This window comes from Lepidothrix coronata, unplaced genomic scaffold (genome assembly GCF_001604755.1).
Source record: "Lepidothrix coronata isolate B3197 unplaced genomic scaffold, Lepidothrix_coronata-1.0 Scaffold1, whole genome shotgun sequence".
In the NCBI taxonomy this organism is placed as follows: domain Eukaryota; kingdom Metazoa; phylum Chordata; class Aves; order Passeriformes; family Pipridae; genus Lepidothrix; species Lepidothrix coronata.
The window spans coordinates 5,711,262-5,731,524 of record NW_016690181.1 but is presented as its reverse complement, the minus strand read 5'-3'; the positions used below and the strand labels follow the sequence as shown (position 1 = coordinate 5,731,524).

General features: G+C 38.4%; 1 protein-coding gene across 1 annotated transcript in view; it reads left to right on the top strand.

The window, feature by feature from the left end:
• EXT2 (exostosin glycosyltransferase 2) overlaps positions 1-19,694 on the top strand; it is a 73,754-nt gene extending 54,060 nt beyond the window's left edge. The window contains exons 10-14 of the mRNA XM_017812629.1: positions 1,905-2,071; positions 9,196-9,339; positions 9,870-9,998; positions 11,190-11,272; positions 17,105-19,694. Of these exons, the coding sequence (XP_017668118.1) occupies positions 1,905-2,071; positions 9,196-9,339; positions 9,870-9,998; positions 11,190-11,272; positions 17,105-17,243 (662 nt within the window). The 3' untranslated portion in view covers positions 17,244-19,694. The remainder of the gene's footprint in view (positions 1-1,904; positions 2,072-9,195; positions 9,340-9,869; positions 9,999-11,189; positions 11,273-17,104) is intronic.
• The last annotated feature ends 569 nt before the right edge of the window (positions 19,695-20,263 follow it).

Below are 20,263 nucleotides of genomic sequence, written 5' to 3'. Positions count from 1 at the left end.
GAATGGGCTGAGCTTGCAAGGTACCTCTGGAGATAATCCTGTCAAACCCCCCTCACAAGCAGGGCCATCTCAAGCAGGTTGCACAGGACCATCTCCGGAAAGCTTTTGAATATCTTTAAGAGTCAAGACTTTACTACCTCACCAGGCAACCTGTGCCAGTGCTCAATCACCGTCACAGCAGAAAAGTGTTTCCTGATGTTCAGAGGGAACCTCTAGTGGTTTTTTGTGCCCATTGCTTGTGGTCCTGTCACTGGGCACCAGTGAAAGGAGTCTGGATCCATCTTATTTACACCTTCCCTTCAGGTATTTGTACATATTGACAAGACCTTCCTTGAGCCTTCTCTTCTCCAGGCTAAACAGCCACAGACCTCTCAGTCTTTCCTCACATAGGGGAGAAGCTCCAGTACCTCCATTACCTTCATGGTTCTTTGCTGAACTCTCTACAGTCTCCTCATGTCTCTCTTGCACTTTGAAGCCCAGAACTGGACACAGTACTCCAGGTATGGCCTCAATATTCCTGAGTAGAGAAAAAGAATCAGCTCCATCAAGGTGTGTCCTTATACACATTTTCATTTGACACAGAGTACAACTTACAAATTCTCTGAGCAGTCCTTTTGTTTTGACTTAATGTATTTTCCCTTATTTTTCTTACCATTGTCATCCCCTCCATTTCACTAGTGTAAGAAACTCAAGTGGTCATCTGTCTGCTGTTTGGAAGGTACTTAGACTCATCTTAAAATGCTCTCTTTTCCCTCAAATTTTTGTTAAAATACACGTTTATGTGAAAGCTGGAAGAAACCAACATATCACATTTGTACTTGTTTAGCTATTTGTTTAACTTTTAATTAAAATACTTTTTGATGAATAGTTGCTTTTGGGATACATCAAACTGTAATAATGACTACTATTAAGCTTTGTGCTAGAAATGTATTCTAGCTTTGTGCTAGAAAATGTATATTTTGTGCTAGAAAATATATATGCACATAACATATGGTTATGTGCATTCAGAATTAAGATTTAATATTCAGTCTTTAGTTCTATTTCTTTTAGCTTGGTGCTTTATACTTACACCTGCAGTTAAACTTTGTAGGAATAAAATAGGATTTTGAAAATTATGGAATATATGCCAAAGCTGTTAATGTGACACTTAAGGTGCTACATGTTAAACACATAGCAAGAAATGGAAATTAATCCCATCATAGAGTGAATTGGGTCCAGTTTTGTATCTACAGAGGATTTTCTTGCTTTTTAAATCATCATTTGACTTGTGAATTTTAATATTTATGTTATGTAATCCAGTGCTCTGTTCTACTTGTAAGGATGCTGTAGGGCACAAGTTAGAATCCATTTGTATTTATTTAGCTTAAAATTATCACTATGACTTAGGACTTTGAAGATGAAAGAAATTACTGAGACACAGAATCTACTCCTTATCTGTCAATAGTGATTAATGTTTTACTGATATAATAAAATTTATTTTTTCAGCACGTGATAGAACTAACATTTTTTTTCAAATTCTTTATGACCCTAGACTCACAGTCAGTGATTGTATACTGCTACTTCAAATTATTTTAGTTGCAGTTGAGTGAAGTATCTTTTCTTGCTGTGTGTCCTAAACCAATACATATTATCTCTGACTCTTTTGTAATTGTTGCAGATTGCTGTTTTGGGCAAGCTATGCCCCATGTAGCTGTCCTTGAAGCTCTCTGTAGAGAGCTACAGAGGTGGCTGAACTTCTGTCTCTCACCTTCATATGCTCACATTTGCCAAACTGAAACAGGTGTAAATTCACCATTAAGAAGGTCTTGTTAGATTTGAAGAAAAAAGAGTAAAGAGGCACAAAGACAGGTGCGCAGAAGTAAAGTATTATACTGAATTCTATTTCTTCTCATTTTTCTCTCTAGATTCTCTCTGGCCAAAGATTCGTGTTCCCTTGAAAGTTGTTAGGACTGCAGAAAATAAACTTAGCAACCGCTTCTTCCCCTATGATGAGATTGAAACAGAAGCAGTGTTGGCTATTGATGATGATATCATTATGCTAACCTCAGATGAACTCCAGTTTGGCTATGAGGTAAGAGAATTTCCTGTCTCTTAGGCTGTCCACTTCAACATTGCATGTGTATATAAAGTGGAGGAACCACTGCGCAGTCTGCTGATTCAGATTGTTGCATCCCTCTTCACCATAACAGTTCAATGCTGACTGAAATATTTTTACAGATAGTCTTTACTTTATGCAAAAACCTTCCAGTTAAGAGAAGGTTTTTGGTCACTGGCATAGGAATGCCAAGAGACTCCAGAAAATATTGTATAATTGGTATAGTGGAAGCAGTCTGGAGACTGCTCTTAACAGCTCCAAACAGTTTTCAAACAAATCAGAGGTGCTAGCCAAGTTAGTCTCGACAGACAAGTTTCAGAGATTAAGTGTTGGGAACAGAGAAGGCCTCTTGAGGACATGCCGAAGTAAGGTGGAGTGCAATGAAAAGAGGAACTGAAAAATGTCAAGGAGGGGACACATGGATCATATGCTTTAAATGGCAAAGCTTCAACAGCTGCTGTGGTAAGGAGGGTATGGACAAAAAGAAAGTTTGTCCAAGTCAGTTACCCGTGGCAGGACAAAGAGGTGACATCTTCATAGTCATTTGAGTTGTTTGTTGAAGGTACACTTGAAGCAACACTGTTGTCTTCCTTTCAAAACTATGTTTCAAATTAGTTTTATCTTCCCTTTTTAATTGAGTGTATGACACAGTCGACAATCTGACATTGCTGTTATGTGTATGTTTAAGACAAACATGCTATATATGTAAATAAATCATAAACATTAGAAAATGTAATACCATATTTTAAGAAAGGTTTGAATTATTTAGTCACATCTGTATATGCAGTATTAAGAGCAAAACAGCACTAGGCTTTGTATGTGAGAGCTAGAACATGAAACTTACTTAAGTGGAGTGAAATTATGAAAACTATTTCTCTAAAGGGGAGAAGCTAACTAAATTGACCCTGATGTTAGCTCAATCAGTTAGAGCCTGGTGCTAATAACACCAGGGTTGTGGCTTTAATCCCTGTATGGGCCATTCAATGAGCTAGACTTGATGATCCTTGTGGGTCACTTCCAATTCAGAATATTCTGTGATTCTGTAAATGTGATAGTTGTCTCATTTTTAGCAGTCTTTAGTGGAGTTGTCAGTACAAGATGATATTTTTTAAAATATGTTGGAAGTATTTCTTTAACATGTATATGTATGTGGTAAAACATGGCTCTTTCTCCCTCTCCAGTGAAAGAGACTGTTAGCAGCTCTGTAACAAGCTTTTGTGCTCCAGAAATGTCTGGTGGTGATGTAGGTATGCTGATGTAATAACAAAGATGTTAAGTAGTGGAGACAGAGGTTTAATCTATCATATGTGTCTCCAGGAAGGAAATACTTCCCTTGCCAGGTTAAGAGTTGCAGGTTAATACATGAAGTGTGAAAGACGGAATGAAGAGAAGACAACTGAAGGAAGGGGTTTTTTTGGCCACATATGCCTTCTCTCTATTTTGTTGTCTACACTGACTGTACTGCAGCAGCAGAGCAATCAAGTGTTGGCAGTTCTGCAAGCTGACTTACTTTTGTCTGTGTTGGTGCTTATAACTACTAGTTTTGAGAGTGATCTGATGGAGTCTAAGATGGCAGATCAATAATGTGCATGTTTTGTAAATCCTGGCTCCCTTTGCAGTTTGGTTTTCATTTTCATCAGGCTGTCTCAAAGTAAATAAAGTGACTAAGTGTAAGTAGTGACTTAGTCACGTAGGTGACTTGGGTAAGTAGTTCCAAATGAATCACTGCTACTGGCAAAGCAGGCTTGAAGGGCTTTGAAGTAGAGATTCAAACTGCAGCTGATTTCCAACTGTGTCAGCCAGAAGTTGTGAGAAGCAGAACCTTGGTGTTTGTGTGTCTGAACTGTTAATTTTAACACCCTCAATGAAGAGTATCTGTAACATCACATATATTGAGTCTGGTCACTCACACAGTGAAGTGAAAACCAAAATGAGGCTAAGAAAAGTTGACATGAATTCCCCTGTAGTCAGTGTGATTAGATGGCAGCTGGGACTTACAACTCTTCATTCCCTAGGATGAAGTCCAACAGGCCTAGCTGTTGGAGTGTGCTGGCTAATTTATTGACCTTTTGTGGACGATGTGCCTTGGTTGCAGGGACTGTCTGAGTAACAGTCCTTATATTCAGTGTGTGAATGTAACTGTTTGGACATGAGATTGTTTAGTCTGGCAGACTGAAAACTATTGCTTTTGCAGTTTTTTGCATTTTAATATAAGTCCTATTCCTTTTTGACTCTGGGAATTCAGCTTACTACACAGTAATGTCAATGGAAAATTAAATTGCCTTATTGAGCAGATAGTTCAGACAAACCTATGAGTGGTCTGAATCCTTATATTTTGAATTTGGCTTCCCCCCCTGTAGAATAAATGAATGGAAATGTCTTTGAATACAGAAGCATAGGGGATTATTTTATAAATACACAATTTTCCTCGTATAGGGGGTAGGTGATGTAATTCCTACTCTCTGGCACAGAAATCAGGGGCTGAAGATTGATCTTTTCTGGCCCTGAGTGTCTGTGACTTGCTTGACAGGCCTGAGCTGGCTCCCAGATGTTTAAATTGTCCTCAGCCTGTGATAATTTATTTATCTGTTTATGTGTGTAACCAGAAAAGTATCTCTCAAGCTCTTGACTCATTTGCAGGGGAATCCAGAGGGAACAGTAGCAGCATATAATGTTACTAGAAAGTTTTCTTTTAAAAGTAGGTCTGCTTCTGCTTTGGTCATATGAAGGGCTGGAAACGTGACATTCAGTAATTTTCTTTTCTCCTCCTGACATCCTTGAGACTTTACATTTAAACATGTGGCAAAACCCCCTCTGTCACAGACTTGTCTGAATGTATAGAGCAAGCCTAAAAAAAAATTCAGAAAACTTTGATCTCTGTACACTTTCAGCCATAAAAAATTATAGTAACACTCAAAGTGTCAGACATTTTTTACTTGTTAAAAGTGAACTATTATGGTACAGTGATTTATGACCTCGCATAAATCTATTGGAGCAAGCAGAAAAATAGTCCTTGTGTGCTCCTGTATTAAGGTAGCAGAAGAATACTCTTGACATTCTGACTTTGAAAAAAGTATTTCTGTTAAGTTACATGATAAAATCACAGTCATGACTTGGGACACTGGAAAAAAACCTGTTAGAACTAGTCAATGTTTTTCCCACTTACCAATCTGTGTTGTTCAGAGGGAGTATCAGAGAGATCCAGGAAATGGAGCAAATATTTAGACTATCATAATCTTAAAAAAATTAAAGCAGAACCATTGACCACCTCTGAAGTGTTTGATGTCTGAGTGAGAGACTGAAAGTAAGCACTGTAGTATTCCCACCTCTGCATCTCAGCTGGCCTTGAGGCAGATGACTTAGCATTTCTATCATCCTGAAAAATGGGGATAACAGGTTCCAAATATGAAGTTCATGAAGATTTCTTATCACATACTTATGCAGCACTTTGTCCTTTCAAAAATAAAGTGTTTTTATTACAGCAATAATAGAAATAATCTAAATGGGGATTACTGCTCTGAGTCCATGTTTTTTGTTCATAAAATGTACTGTTTGGTGCATTGATAAGTTTGCATTTTGTCTGTTGAAAACTGGTCTTCTGTTAGTAGATTATCTTATTCTGTCTCAGAACTGGTTTTCAGTGCTTCATGTCTCTGGCATTCCTTTAAAAAAATCTACTCTCTGTTGAATTGCATTTTCACTAGGCTGAAATTGTCGTAAAGTTTGAATGCCTTCTTCAGAAAAGTTCTTTCATACCCATTTTGACAATTGAAAGTTTAGTTTTCAGCATTCCTTTATGAGTAATACTGTAACTCTTCTTAGCAAAAGAATTATCCACTGCTGGCCTCATTCAAAGCTCTTCTTCAAACTGATGATGTTTTACAAATTGTGTGCACATGAAGCATCGCTTATCTTTTAATGGACTCTGTCTTTACATTTTGCTTTGTTTTTTTTCAGTAATAGCACAAGCCATTCCTTTGAGGACTGGGGGAGAATTAAGAGTGGATGGGGCTCTGGGAGACAGAAGGAGTACTGATAGGTTGGGGTTTCTTTCATTTATAGAGGATAGTCTGTTTCATTCTTAAAATGTTGCCATGATAGCTTTAGAAATGCTGATTATTTTTCTGTTCATTAAATTGCTGAAGTTGCATGTGACTTAATAAAGTCTATTAAATTTAATGCATAAATGTTTGAGAATATTTTGTAAAAGGAAATACTTCTCTGTCCTTCTGGCTATGTGGAGAATGAGCTGTTCTGATGACACAGCAAAATAGCACAGAATAGTTGAGACTGTGAGGCAGAAATAGCTCTGGAGAGTTGAGACTGGAGGGTGTTTTAGCTGTGCTGTTAATGTCACTTGGGGAACTTGACTTGGAAACAAAATTACTATCATTTTCTCCTGGTTTTTCTTACAAGACTTTAGTGAAACTACTAAGTCAGAACTTCTGTTTGACATTTCATCTGGGAGATGCTTCGTCCAAAAATATTTATCTTCAGGGTTGACTAGCGGAGTCTTTGGAATGACTTGTCTGCAAAGAAGCATACCTCCTCTTCACTTGGCAATATGTTTTCCCTTGGATGTGTCCCTTACCAGTATTAAATCAGGCCATCCGTCTTAGTCTGAGAAAGCTAATAAGTTTGCTGGCTAAAATGGAATGTATTCCTAACAGACTAATAAATTATAGGCAGCCATCAAACAAGAAAATGGACTGAAGTACAAAATAGAGAATAGTATAAGAATAATTACCACTATTTTTATTCTGAAAGCTTCCTTATAAGCAGTAGCTGTTTATATTAATTTTGGCACAAAGCATATGTATGGATTTGGGCAAAGAGCTGGATGGAGGTACTGGGAGCCTTTCCAGAAATTACCATTGAATGAGCTAGTGAAGCCAAACTTTTCCACTGACTTTGAAAGCATTACTTTTGAAAGGATTCTTTGTTTTAAAACACCTAAGTTATTTTTTAGATGCATCGAACTGACAATTTTCAGAGGCCAGAATCAGAGTAGGGTTGAGATTCAGAGTGATACAAGAAATCTGTATGAGTAATGTGCATTATAACTGGCTTTTATTTTATGTCATTTGGACTCCTGAAGATGACACTAAGGACAAAAACTAGAAGGGATATGAATCTAGGGTTCTGTGTTGAGAAGGCACTGAAGCCCCTTTGGAAGCAGTAGCTAACTTCAATCTCTCTTTCAGCTGCCATGTCCTCTATAAGAATTTTTAGCCCAGTACAGTGCAGATCTGTGGTGTTCCGTCAAATCCTCTGTTGAGCCTCAGTAGCTTATGTGGTGGTGCCTTCCAACATCTTAATATTCAGGTTTAAAATTAAATCGTTAATTTTTTGAGTTCTAGAGAGTGAGGAATAAAATTTTGAGTGTCATACATTTAGTTTTGTGCTATTTATTAATAGTTTTTACATCGTGTCAAAATAGATATCTCAAGCCCTCTCTGGCTTGCCTGCCAAAAGTCTGTATTGTTTTAATTAGCTGATGGCACCAACTTGTAAGTGTCCTATGAATTCTCTTTCTTCAGTTCCAAATTATCTCTGCTTTCAAGAACCCTCTGTGTTGGAGCATTGTCATATCTAAATACTATCCCAGTACTTGTGCCCTAGAACTGTCTAGAAAGATTGATTTCTGGATAAAATTCAAGTCAAGGAGTCAGAAGATCTGGTTCCCATTCTTGTTTCCTGTATGATTTTTGGCAGGTTTCCTCATCTGGACATTTGAAATAATAACTGCTCTCATCATGGGATTCTGAAGCTGTATTAACTGACAGCAATAAAATGTGTTGAGATGTATAGATGAAAAGGTATATGGTAATGCAAAATCGTGGAAATGTAGATGCAGAAGCAGTAACTTAAAACTGATTGTTTTATCATATTTACTTTGACAAAATACTTGCATAGAGTCCTCATAGTCCAGGCCTCCCAACTGGAATGGACTGACACATAAAAGGTGCCCAAAGTGAACTGCTGATGAGGTGAGGTTTGCAGGATGGTGGAATTCCAGAAAACACTTTCTTTACTGTGCATTCAAGTGTAGGGTTCCCTTGCCTTTTGTACAGAGAAAAGAGGTTGGCTAGTGGGATTATTGAGATGCTTTGTTCTTCTTGTTGATCTTGCATATACAATAAAATTTGTGTATCTGCTTGTTTACACACTACCAAACTAAACCAGAAACTCTTGTAACCTAACTGTATGTTGGAGAGTCAGGACTCATACTCTTCCGATAAACCTGGCAGTTATTTGTATTAAGCAGATTTTGAATAATAAGTCTGCAAATAATGCAGATAAATACTAGCTTCATTATTGATCAGCAAAAATAAAAACTGTATTTAGCAAGCAAATAGCATTCGGATCCTCCAAATAATTATAATCCTTTCTCCCTTTTCTCCTAATGCAAAAATTATCCACTATTTAATGTGGCCAGCAGTGTGGAGAACTGAGGTTGCATTAATGATGCCCTTCTCCTTGTTCTTGTCTACTGTATTTGATCCTGTAGTCAGCTATAAAATAATGTATGGAGTGACAAGGATGGTATCTTGATTGTATCCAGCTGTCTGGAACAAGTCGAGGGCAAAGAGGCCTTCCATGTAGCAGTAGTTCCAGCCAAGCACCCACTAAAGAATACCAGAAATATTAAAATATAAGCCTTTTCTAAGCCGGTTCCTGTCAAAGGAAGCAGGTTGGTTAGATCCAAAGCCAGCTGTGAAAGTAGTTAGTTGTAGCCATATCTGCTGAAGTTAACATCAAAAGTTTCATTTTAATCATGCTCGGTTTTAGTTAGGGCTAAAATCTTTCTGAATAGTCATTTGTATTTCTCTGTAACAATTATTTTAGTATTGCATTAGTGGCCTTTTGCTCTAGGACATGGCTTCTTTGAGTTGTAGGGTCCTTCCACAGCAAGCTTGTGCTTTTTTGTACTTCTTCCAGGCAACTTTTTATTCCAAGAATTTGGACTTAGAAGAATTTAACTGATCTTTGCACCACTGTAACTCTGCCCTTCCAAAGCAGATGTGTTGCATTCACACATTTGCATTTGCTTTCTGTGCAGACCTGGTTAGTAGCGTGTCATATCTTTTTCTCTTCAGGTTTGGCGTGAGTTCCCTGACAGGTTGGTTGGATATCCAGGTCGCCTGCATCTTTGGGACCATGAAATGAACAAATGGAAATATGAATCAGAATGGACCAATGAAGTCTCAATGGTGCTCACTGGGGCAGCCTTTTATCACAAGGTAATATACAACTTGTACTATACTAATGTACAATGTGAACCTTTAAAAAAGAGTTGTATGTGTGTCTACCATTGTTCCATGAGTTTTATGTGGTGCTATGATTATGTTTTTTTACAACAGTCAGAGAACTGATTGCAGACTTTTCCTAAACCTCATTCAGTTGCTGTGAAAACAACTTATTTGTCCTTGTATAAATAAGCATTATTTACCTTCATAAACTTACAGAACTCTTGCCAGTTTGCATGATCTGAAAGTAAATAGCAAATTTTGCAGTGAATGTAGCTTTGTAGCTAGCAGTTTAAGAAAAGAAAACTAATAATAAAGCAATTTGTGTGCTGGTCAGGAAAGGAATAATTACGCAATTCAGCACCCAAAATTTATTTTCTATCTGCTGAAGTAGTCCTTGGCTGAAGGCAGTATCACAGCAGTATCACTTAGCTGCCTGCTGTTCTGTGACTGAAATATTTAGTCTTGCAGTTACTGTATCTTTATTTAAAATTGCCTTCTTTCTCTCTCCCTCTATCATGCAGTATTTCAACTATCTTTACACCTATAAAATGCCTGGAGACATCAAGAACTGGGTGGATGCTCATATGAATTGTGAAGATATTGCCATGAATTTTCTAGTAGCAAATGTCACTGGCAAATCAGTCATTAAGGTGGGACTTTTCTGCTGTTTAGCTTCACAGAATTTAAAAATGTGATGTACAGTACTTACATAAATTTATTTTGTGGGCCTCAATATATTACCTAATCTTCCTTTTTCTCTCATTTTCCCCCAGTATGATGTCTTGTTCTGCTTCCATGGTAGAAAAGCCCTTTCAGTAAAACATTTATGCTAACTGGGAACAGAGAATTGTTTTTTACCAGTTGTTTCTGGTGGTTATTTTAGCCATCTAGATGAGGGATGAAAAAGATAATTTAAATGACAGCTGTACATACGTGTGTATGTCTGTACATGCCCACATACATATATTTTAACTATTTGAGAGCGCTAGAGCAAAGAAATTGCCAACTGTCCACAGCTCTCTCTATTGTGGCCTGACAACAGCTGATTTATAGGAATGTTAATTGCAAGAACGTTAATTGCAAGATCAGCTTTAAATGAACTTTTTATCCCTGAATTAATTTCCTGACATGTTTCGACACGTTTTCAGGTCTAGACATTCACTCTGTACATTCATTTCAAAGTGTGTCAACCTGGAATGAGATTTAGAGGCCACCAGGCGTTACTTCAATTAGCAGGGTCCATTTTCCCATCTGTCCATCATCATTTACTGGGACTGGTGGCTGCATTTCTTAGAATAGTCTTTAGAAGATAAAGTGTATGTTTTTGCTAGAAAAGTTTTTGAGCTGTATGAGGGCACAGCAGAGTAATTTGGCACCTCTGTGTGATTCGGAGAGTCTTGCAGAGTTTGCCAGGCAGCTATTAACTGGAGTGAGCAAAAGAGCGTCTGTTGGATTAACGTTACGGTGAAGTATGGGAAGCTATATTTCATCGCTGTTATGGCTGCAAGAACAAATGGTGTTTATACAGGGACCTTGGCAGTGAGAAAACAGTCATTAAACAGGAATTAAGGAGCTTGTCATCGCCACTTCTTTTCAGTTACAGAAGGAAAAAACCCTCCAAGCCGTTTTTATTGGGCCCCTGTGAATTTTGCAGTCAGCTGGGCCAGATGGAGCTGAATGGAGGAATGGAGTGGCTTTTTTTTTTTATATGCCCCCCCCCCTTTTTGAAACAGCTCAGCTTACACTGCAGGCATGTTCAGAGGTATTGCACTGCTCTCTGTGCAAGGAGATTAATGTCCCTTCTGTTGATATTTGATAATATCTGGCATGCCTTCCTCCAGGTGACCCCACGAAAGAAGTTCAAATGTCCAGAATGCACGGCAATTGATGGGTTATCTCTGGACCAGACACACATGGTGGAAAGGTGAGTGACCACTCTCTTTCTCTGATTGCCTTGTTCTGATCCCTAAAGTCTTATCCTGTGTCTCATTAAATTAGGATCAAGAATGCTCACTGACTGTTTTTCTGTAAATTACTAATTTTGAAATAATGTTGCATGGATTGTATTAGCATAAATCATTCCTACAATCAGTGATGTGTCACTGAAAAGTGGATTACTACAAAAAGGGACTTTAAAAGGGCACACTTTTTAGCAGCTTTTCTGTAAAGCTTTTAGGGTACATAGATGGAATTCAGGGGTTTGGCAGTACTTTCAGTAATACCACATCGCTGTTTACTGTGGAATATCAACTTACTAAGTATGATTTTTTTTTTAACCAGACAGTTGCTAGCTTACCAAAGAGCAGCAATATAATTTGAAGTGATATTTGTACATTGTCTTTTCTCCAAGGATTGTGAAGCACATTGCTTCCACTAATGAAGGGCGTTTGCCTGCACAATTACATGTCACAGTTTTTAACAATGGCAACGCTATTATATTTTTGTTAGAATTTAATTTTTAAATGAGGTACACATTGGGAAGGGCAGTGACTTTAGACTGAAATATTGAAAGTTTGTAAGTATGAGGTTTGCAATCCCTGGTTTACAGCAAAAGAGCTTCCCAAGCTTAACCAAGATACAAAACTTCTCTCCACATTGCCTTCTGAATGTGTAAAATAAGAGATAGTTTCTTTGCTTTTGCAAAGCTGTTCAACACCTAAGTTTGCAATGGGCTATCTGACAATAAATGTGCATACTAGTTATTAAGTGGCATTAATGTGAGATCTAGGACTGACTAAAGCATTTCACTTTAGGTTTCTTGGGCTTTTGCATCTCTCCTGCAAACTTGGGGAAAATATTTGCAGCCATAGAATTGATGGGGTAGATAAGCAGGGGCATAATACTAGAAGAGGCCACCCGAAGAAAGAGATGGTTGGACTTGATGATCTTAAAGGTCTCTTCCAACCTTGATGATTCTATGATTCTAAGAGGTGACAAAAAACAAAATCCGACCTGCATTTAAAATAGACCATTTCAGATTTGTAGCAAGAGGCATAAAATGGTTATCTTACTACCTAGTTATCATATTAACAGTGAGCTTTTTTCTGTCCTTCTTTGCAGAACTCAGCAAGTGTAAAGTGTTATATGGGTTTTAATAAGGCTGGATTAAAACAAGGAGTATACAAGTCAGAAGTAAAACATACCCCATTAAGATCATAAAAATTACTCTGCAGAAAAATACTTAAGGAAGGGGCTAGAAGTTTTGTAAATCTTAAATATTAGCTGAAGGGGAAGCACAAGAGCATGCCCTGTGTCTGGCAATTCTGCACTGGCTTACAGGATGGACTACCTGAAGCCAGTTAAGCTTTCCTATGATCCTACAAGTAGCATTACAACACCACATAGGAATTTTGGTCATGAACTAGGTTCTCATTAAGGTAAACACTATAAAAACAGAAGATGAAAAAGTGCTTTTGCTCCGAAGTGCATTATGATGCAGAGTAAAGGTCACGTTTCCATGTCTATAGCAGTTCTTGTACCCTCAGAGTAAAGTGTCATTGACAGTTTATTGAGAACATGTTTAAACTGTTGCTTTGCTTCTCTGTAGTTTCCAAAAGTAGAGAATACTGTACCATGAGAAAGGTTGACTGCAAATCCACATGTTTTTATTTGCCCAGCCAATGAAATACATGCTGAGAAAGAGTTTGAGTGCAGGAGGATATCTGGAGAGAAACACAGTTTGGGTATATTCAGTCTTCATTTTGAAAATCCTTGATATCATACTGAAACTGCTTATTCTCTACCTTCAATATAAGGGAGTTATTTGAAAGTCTGAAAGAGGTTTTTTTTTTTTAATCTTCTGAGCTAGAAGTGGATAACAAATGATGATAACTCCTAGAGCAAATTTTCCTTAATTAGCAGTGAGTAAGACTCTTGTGTACATATATATATATACACGCACTAGCTATATTCAGGGTCAGGAGAGAAGGGAATCCTTGTCATATTTTAAAAGAATAACTTCATACTGATAACTTCATGGTGTTGGGTATCAAGAACAATATCTGAGGTATCAAGCAAACAGCCATTATCAGCCTCACTTGCAGCTTCCCAAAGTGCCTGACTCCTTGTGTTTTAGCATTCAGAAATAGCAAGCAGGTAGTCTGAGCTAATTACTTGCCCAGATATCCAGGGGTCAACCTACTGTTTGTGAAACGAACTGTTTGTGAAACAAACAGTTTATCAGGGTTGTCATGTACATGCACAACATTTAGCATGAGGTTTCTGATTCAGAAATAGCAGAGAGATGCCCAGTAACTGCCTGATGGTTTTGTAAGTGGAAAAGGTTTGAGAAGTCAAAAACAAAGTTTGTGGAGATCTGGCCAGGAAAGACATGTAACTAACCAGTTCTGTTGGGCCTTTTGACACATTCAGTAGAGACAAAGGAAAGATGGTACAGTTGAACTCTTTTCTCTTATTAAGAGATATTTTTTTTTTTTAGCAATACAGTGAAACATGGGAAAGCCAACACTGCTATTCTTCCTGCTGTGTAATTTATCTCAGATAAATAAAAGACTTTAGTCCCCAAGGTTATCAAACTCCATCATTAAAATACATTAACTGAAGAAAGCTTTGAACCAAGAATCCCCTTCTGGGCCTAGGTTAACTTTTACATCAGGTCACAAAATAAACTGTAGGAAGATCTCATAATCCCTGTATTTACAGGTATTATTTAAGTAGCAACGAGATTTCTACCTTCAGCATCTTTGCATCTGGCTCTCAAAAATGGAGAACTCTGTAAAATGCAGTCTGGAGGGCAACTGCCTGTGCAGTAAATACAGCAAAGGGCTGAGCTGCTTCTGCAGCAACATTAACAGCAATGTTTTATTTAGGACATATAAATGTTTGTTATAGTCAAAATAGGAAGCCATTCCTTTAAGAGGCAAACTAACCAGGTAACAGTTGGCCAAAGGCTGCAGGTACAGAGTTACCCTGCCAAAAAGTTATTGGGATTATAACAGTGAGGAAACTGATTATGAGACACCTGAACAAACACCCAGTTCATCCAGTCGTCCAGGAGCAGTAGGGCTCTCAATTTCTGAGTTCACATAATCTTATTTTTTTGTTGAGCTGAGCACAACTGCATGGTGTCAGCAGAGCAGGGAAAAACAAAAAGAATAATTCTTGGAAGTGAACATGCCTCTGTTAGTATGAATTTGCAAAACTATTGACAGAGCCAAGAAAAACACCTTCCCTCCATATTAAGATGACACATTACATTCACTTTGCTACCTAGCTTTCAGCATTTAATGTTCTTGATATCCTTTCTGGTTTATATTTTCCAAAAGTGGCAAAGGCTTCAGAATTCAAGTGATTTAGTTCAGTGCAGGAGATGAAATTTTTGGAAAGAGGTGACCTTCTTTCAAACACATTTTGTGACTTGTGCATGACATTTCTTTCCTTGAAAATATCCTGTTTCTGATCTTTGAATTTGACGTTGATTTCCTGAGGACTAACTTTTCTGTTTCAGCCAGAGTGTTTAGAACATACTAATTTTTCCATTTTTCATTTTTTTCCATTTCTTTATCAATGAAGTGGTTTCTTGGTCGTTAAAGATACTGTACTGCTATGCTTGAATGGATTTGCCATGAGAACAAGTTTGGCTGTAGAAGGATTCCATCCTGATATTTTCTAAAACCTCATCTTTGATTTGGGAGTATAACCTCTGGAAGGAAGAGGTCAATTTTGTCTCTGCTATCCATTTAGTTTTGTCTTTTGCTCTGAGGGTGCTGCTTAGTTCCGGTTGTGACAATGGCTGGTCTGATGTGGACACCTGCCTACCAGGCAACAGGCTGAGATAACTAATTCATTTCACACCGGCCACCAAGCAGCTGTTACATTACAATGTCTTTCAGTCATTACTGGCAAAGGCAGGATTTGAACCAGTAGACTAGAAGTATTCTTGTATTCCAGAAACCAGTGAGGGCCAGCAGCTGTGCAAACTTCTCACATGCACATCTCCCAGTGCATCTACCTCCTTGCCTGTGAAGTTTGTGGTTTTTCTGCCATGAGACGTCTCCAATACACACATCATGGATTAGTTAGCCACATGTCTCAGAAGTAACAGATGATTTGAAAGTCTAACCTTACCTAAAAATCAGATTTGTTTAAGGTATCTGGTGTTGGGCATCTCCTGGAGGCAACAGAAACTGCTTAATGTTTCTGGAGAAAACAGTTCCTGCTCTCCATGTCACTGTAACCTCTCAGTGCCCAGAGCCCAAATCTCTCTCAACTGTTCTCCTTGTTATTGCAGACATTGAACCTGGGTCTTCACTTCAGTCCTCACTGATGGTTCCTTTGCTCTTTCAGGTCTGTGCTAACCTGGAGCAAACAGTGCTTATGACAGGTGTAGAGGTTACTTCCTACTGTACAGAGTTTCCTCTTACACTCTGAATTCCTTTTCTTTTGTTTCTTTTGTTCCTTTTGTTTCTGGTCCCAATTATTTGAATCTGAAGGTAGGAAGGTATGAGATAGGAAGAGGTATGAGAGGATGGGAAGGTAGCAGAAAGTGAAGCATCTACATTTACCTGTATATTCAAGTATCATCCCATATGAAGTAGTTTTTGGACACTTTTCTCAGGCCAGAAAATGGCCTCAAGTATAACCATTATAGCTTGAAACAGCTATGTAGACTGAGAAATTAATTTTGAAAACCAGTTTTGCTGTCCCATCTACTTCAAAAGAGTGTTTGGGGCAGTGTTGAGCAGTCCCCATCACAAAACTGTCACACTCAGTTGCTGTGATTGACCAGGTCTGATGAGGAAAATTATCCTGGAGCCACAGTGACCCCCTAACCCTCTGAAGGGGTCGAGAGAGGGTGCAGTGGTTGGAGAGCAAGAGACCTGCTCTGGGAGCGCCTGCAGCATGTCAGTCTCTGTAGCTGAGTCAAAATACTCATTTCTTTTTTGTTTTCACTTGTGAATGGCAAAAGAAATGTGACCTGTTTTCTTGTAGCTATCTCGGTTATGTGTGGGGAACTGTTGTCATGATTCTTAGTATCTGAAGTTCTTAAAAGCTGGTTTATATAGTAGGCAGCTAATGTTAGAGGAGCACTAGCTGGGGTGAGATGAACCAAGTTTTCTCTGCCTTGCTTCCACAGGTACTGTGCCTTTCAGTGAAAGAGTTAAAGGAGCAATGTAAGGTTAAACATCTGTTTGATTGTTTTTTGAAGCACATGGCTTCCACATTACTGACACCTGAGATTATTAAGACTGAGCTTCACCTTTAAGTTACAGTACAATCAACTCTGCCTATTCTCTGAGGCGTGTTTATTTTGTGGGAAAAGATAGAGCTTCTGAAGAAGCCTGAAAAAACCCAGGCTTAAATTTTTTTTTTAAGACCTCAGTTTTCACAAAGCCTTGGTTTTTGCAAAACCTTCGTTAGAAACCAAATAGACCCAACAGTGGCCCTTTAAGAGACATGTTGGCAGTTAATCTGTTCTGGTTTACAGCATGTACATTGCTTTAAGAATGACTGGAATTCTAGGGGGAGGGAGAAGGGAAGCTTTGACCTCCAAGTGCACATGTGCTGCTGCCAGCATCCCCTTGCTCGTCTCTGTGATTAAATGGATAAATCAAAAACCACCAGCTTCTTTTCAGTTCTCTCTGCAGTGAGGCTCTCTTTTTATTTATTAGTAGCCAGCATGGATTAAATACTTCCAAGCGCAAGAGGGAAGGTTTCTACCAGTTATTTTGGTGTGGGATCTGGTAGCCAGCCCAGTTGTTGGGGTTCTTAATTATATTGCTTTCCCTTTCACCAGATCTGAATGCATCAATAAGTTTGCCTCTGTCTTTGGGACCATGCCTCTAAAAGTGGTGGAGCACCGTGCTGACCCCGTCCTGTACAAAGATGACTTTCCTGAAAAGCTGAAGAGCTTTCCCAATATCGGCAGCTTGTAGAGGCAGCTGTGAGACAGACCTGAGTGATGAATATGACAGCTGAAAAGGTGCTATAAGGAATATAAGGCCCCGAAGAGAAGAATCGCTAGAAAGTGGGAAGGGAAATGGGAATTAATGTTGTATTCTGGTATGTTGTCTTTCCCTTACTTTGCACAAAGGTATAATGGAAAGCTGAACAACTGCTCTCTGTTGCTCACAGAGGATTGAGTCTATTCATGGGTTCTCTCAAAAATGTCAGACACGTACTTTTGTCCAAAGGAGGATACGCACCTGGAAGAATAAAACAGAATCTTGCTCTCTATGGTCTCACTGGCATGATTCACCTCTTCTATCAAATGTGTTGCAGCTCTCTGGTTAGTAAGCATCCATTCATTCAAAGCAACTGTCTACAATGTAGAGCTGCTCTCTTTTGGGAGGAGCTTACTGCCTGTGGGCTGGTGGCCTCTGCCTTTTTAGCTTTAACTGTTGGCTTGAGTAACTGTGTAACAAACATTTTCTTTTGCATTGTGAGACCAATGTTTATTTTTTTACAACATCACCAGCAAAAATTTTTCTGTGGTCATATGACTTAAAGGGCAAAACATTCTGTGTTAATTAAATTATTTTTATGGACATTGAGACACACAGTAGTTGGGAGGACAGTCTCCTTCAAAGCAGAGACCTGTAGGACATAACTGCAATTGCTGCACCTCCTGCGTGAATCTCAGGTTTTCTGCTGCATCCATGCAAGACACTGACTCTTTGTCAAAACTAGTTGTATTATAAAAAAAAGGTGTATCTTTAGTCTTCTTAATTTTTATATTTTCATTATCAGGTTACAGTTTTACATTTTAGCCACCCACAGGGATGAAGTATGAAGTAAGTTTTTCACATCTGAATCCTCTTCAGCAAGCAGTGTGTTGTACTGATTTGTAAAACACCTAAATTTACAGAAATTCCCAGTTACGTCTTCAATGTGCAGGTATATAGGTATGTATGAGACACCATTAATGCACACTTACAAACTCCTGTAAATTAGTTTTGTTGGAAAAACTGTTGTGTCTTTACTTGTAATTTAAAGAACCTTTTGCCACAGGCTGCCACTGAAACGCAGCTTAGGAAGGCTTTTGGAGAAGATTTACATTTCTTAGGAGCATTTGAATTGTTCCTCAATACCGAAGTTAACCTGAATGTGAAAATTAAATACAACAAAATTAGAAAGTTGCCTGGACTGCTACTCTTGCCCTTGGATATTAAAGAGGATCCCAAGTTTGGCTGAGAAAGAAATCTTTTTTCTACCTCCACTGATATAATGTTTGTTACTAGATAAGGGTGATTTCACTGTCTTTTGAAACCTTCACTGCTGCTGGTTACAGACACATCCTACTGGATGGGCTGTTTTTCTGTTACACTGCAAGCAACCTTATTCCTTAGATTTGCCAAACCCCAAACAATAGGACAAGTGTTAGACATCACGGTTCACCCCCTCTCTTAAGCTGGATACGCAGCAATGACAGAAACCAAATGAAAGTCAGGCTAGAAACAGGAAACATCTGCTCCTATTTGTCTCACCCCCACTAAGACTTATCTTATTGCCCAATGCAGTGGATGTGCTGTGAATGAAAATCATATTGGAACAATAGCTCTGAGGGGATGCTTCACTTCATAACCTCCCTGGGATGTGCCTGTAAACTGTATTGTCTGACTCTCTGGGAACGTTTAATTACTAGTAAATGTTTTTCGCTGCAGTCTTTGTTTCATTCCTGAGTTGCTATGGGAGAGAGTATTGGGGAGCTCAGAGGGATAGCTGTTGCAGTGACAACTGCTGTCTGCACAGTGGGTATTACAAGATAGAGGAAGGTTTGTTGCTCGTTATTTCTCCTTTGCAGCTTCTCAGGTTCATTCACATGAACTTTCTTACTGAATCTACCTATTGATTTATGTCCTGGTGCTTGAGTATCATGAGATATCAGCATATTTCCCTTGAGAAGTTTATTTTAAAAGAGTAGCTGTGACAGTGCAGTAGTCAGTTTTGGCTGTCCTATTGGGGCTGATCTCAGCTTGGCAGGCCTTAGCAGTTTAACTGAGTTATAACATCTTCCTTACAGAGTTGTGAAGCTGCTGTGATTTCTTGAGTCTTTCTCAGTAAGCCAGTAAAAAGTTTATGTTTTGCACACTCTTAAAAGACACAGAGGATTTGAAATAGATGGTTCAATATTTTTAGATGTGGACAGCCAAACCAGCCCTGCTAAACTGATCTATAGTCTTAGGTCAGTAAAAAGGCACCAGGTCCTTGTGTCTGCATCCAAAAGCATCTGAGTGGTTTCCCCTTGGACAAAATGTCCAGTGACCCCTAACAATCATGTTTTGTCCTTTGGTCTTTTATAGGGCTAGATCATTTACATAGCAATTCATCTGTATTTTGTGCCAGGGAGAAAATTGGGTAATTGACTGTAAAAAAAAAAAAAAAAGTAGACTTACCTACTTCACCTCTGCATTTATGATTGTGATGTTCTTGATGGAAAATCTGTAAAGGTAAGATGTACCTGTATGTCTGATTTGGAATGGGTTTGTTGTCAATCTTTAAATTAAGATAATTTTTAATTTTTCATTGTATATATGATATCAAAAAAGCTTAATAATTGTCTATTAAAAAGTAAATCCAAGGAGTGTTTGTTGTATTTCACTTCTGGAGTGGCACAAGGAAACATGAATGAATTTAGAAGGAAGAATTGCAGCGACAGGCTGTTTTACTACATAAATTTGTGTTAAACTTGAATATCCACAATGCTCTTTGTCAAGATCTGTCAATATTTTATCTTTCACGTAACTGGAGTATGATGGTTGTCTCTGAAGCAGAAGTTTGCTCTGCATGAATTCATCCCAGTCACCTTTTTTGGGAGAGTAGATGTTACCTTAATTTTCTGCTGAGATCTGACAATATCATTTACCTTGGAGAAACAGGGAACAGATCCTTTCTTTTTTTGCAAAGAGATACAGCAGATGTTAAAGAATTGTGCTTTTGAAAAGAGAGTTTTGGC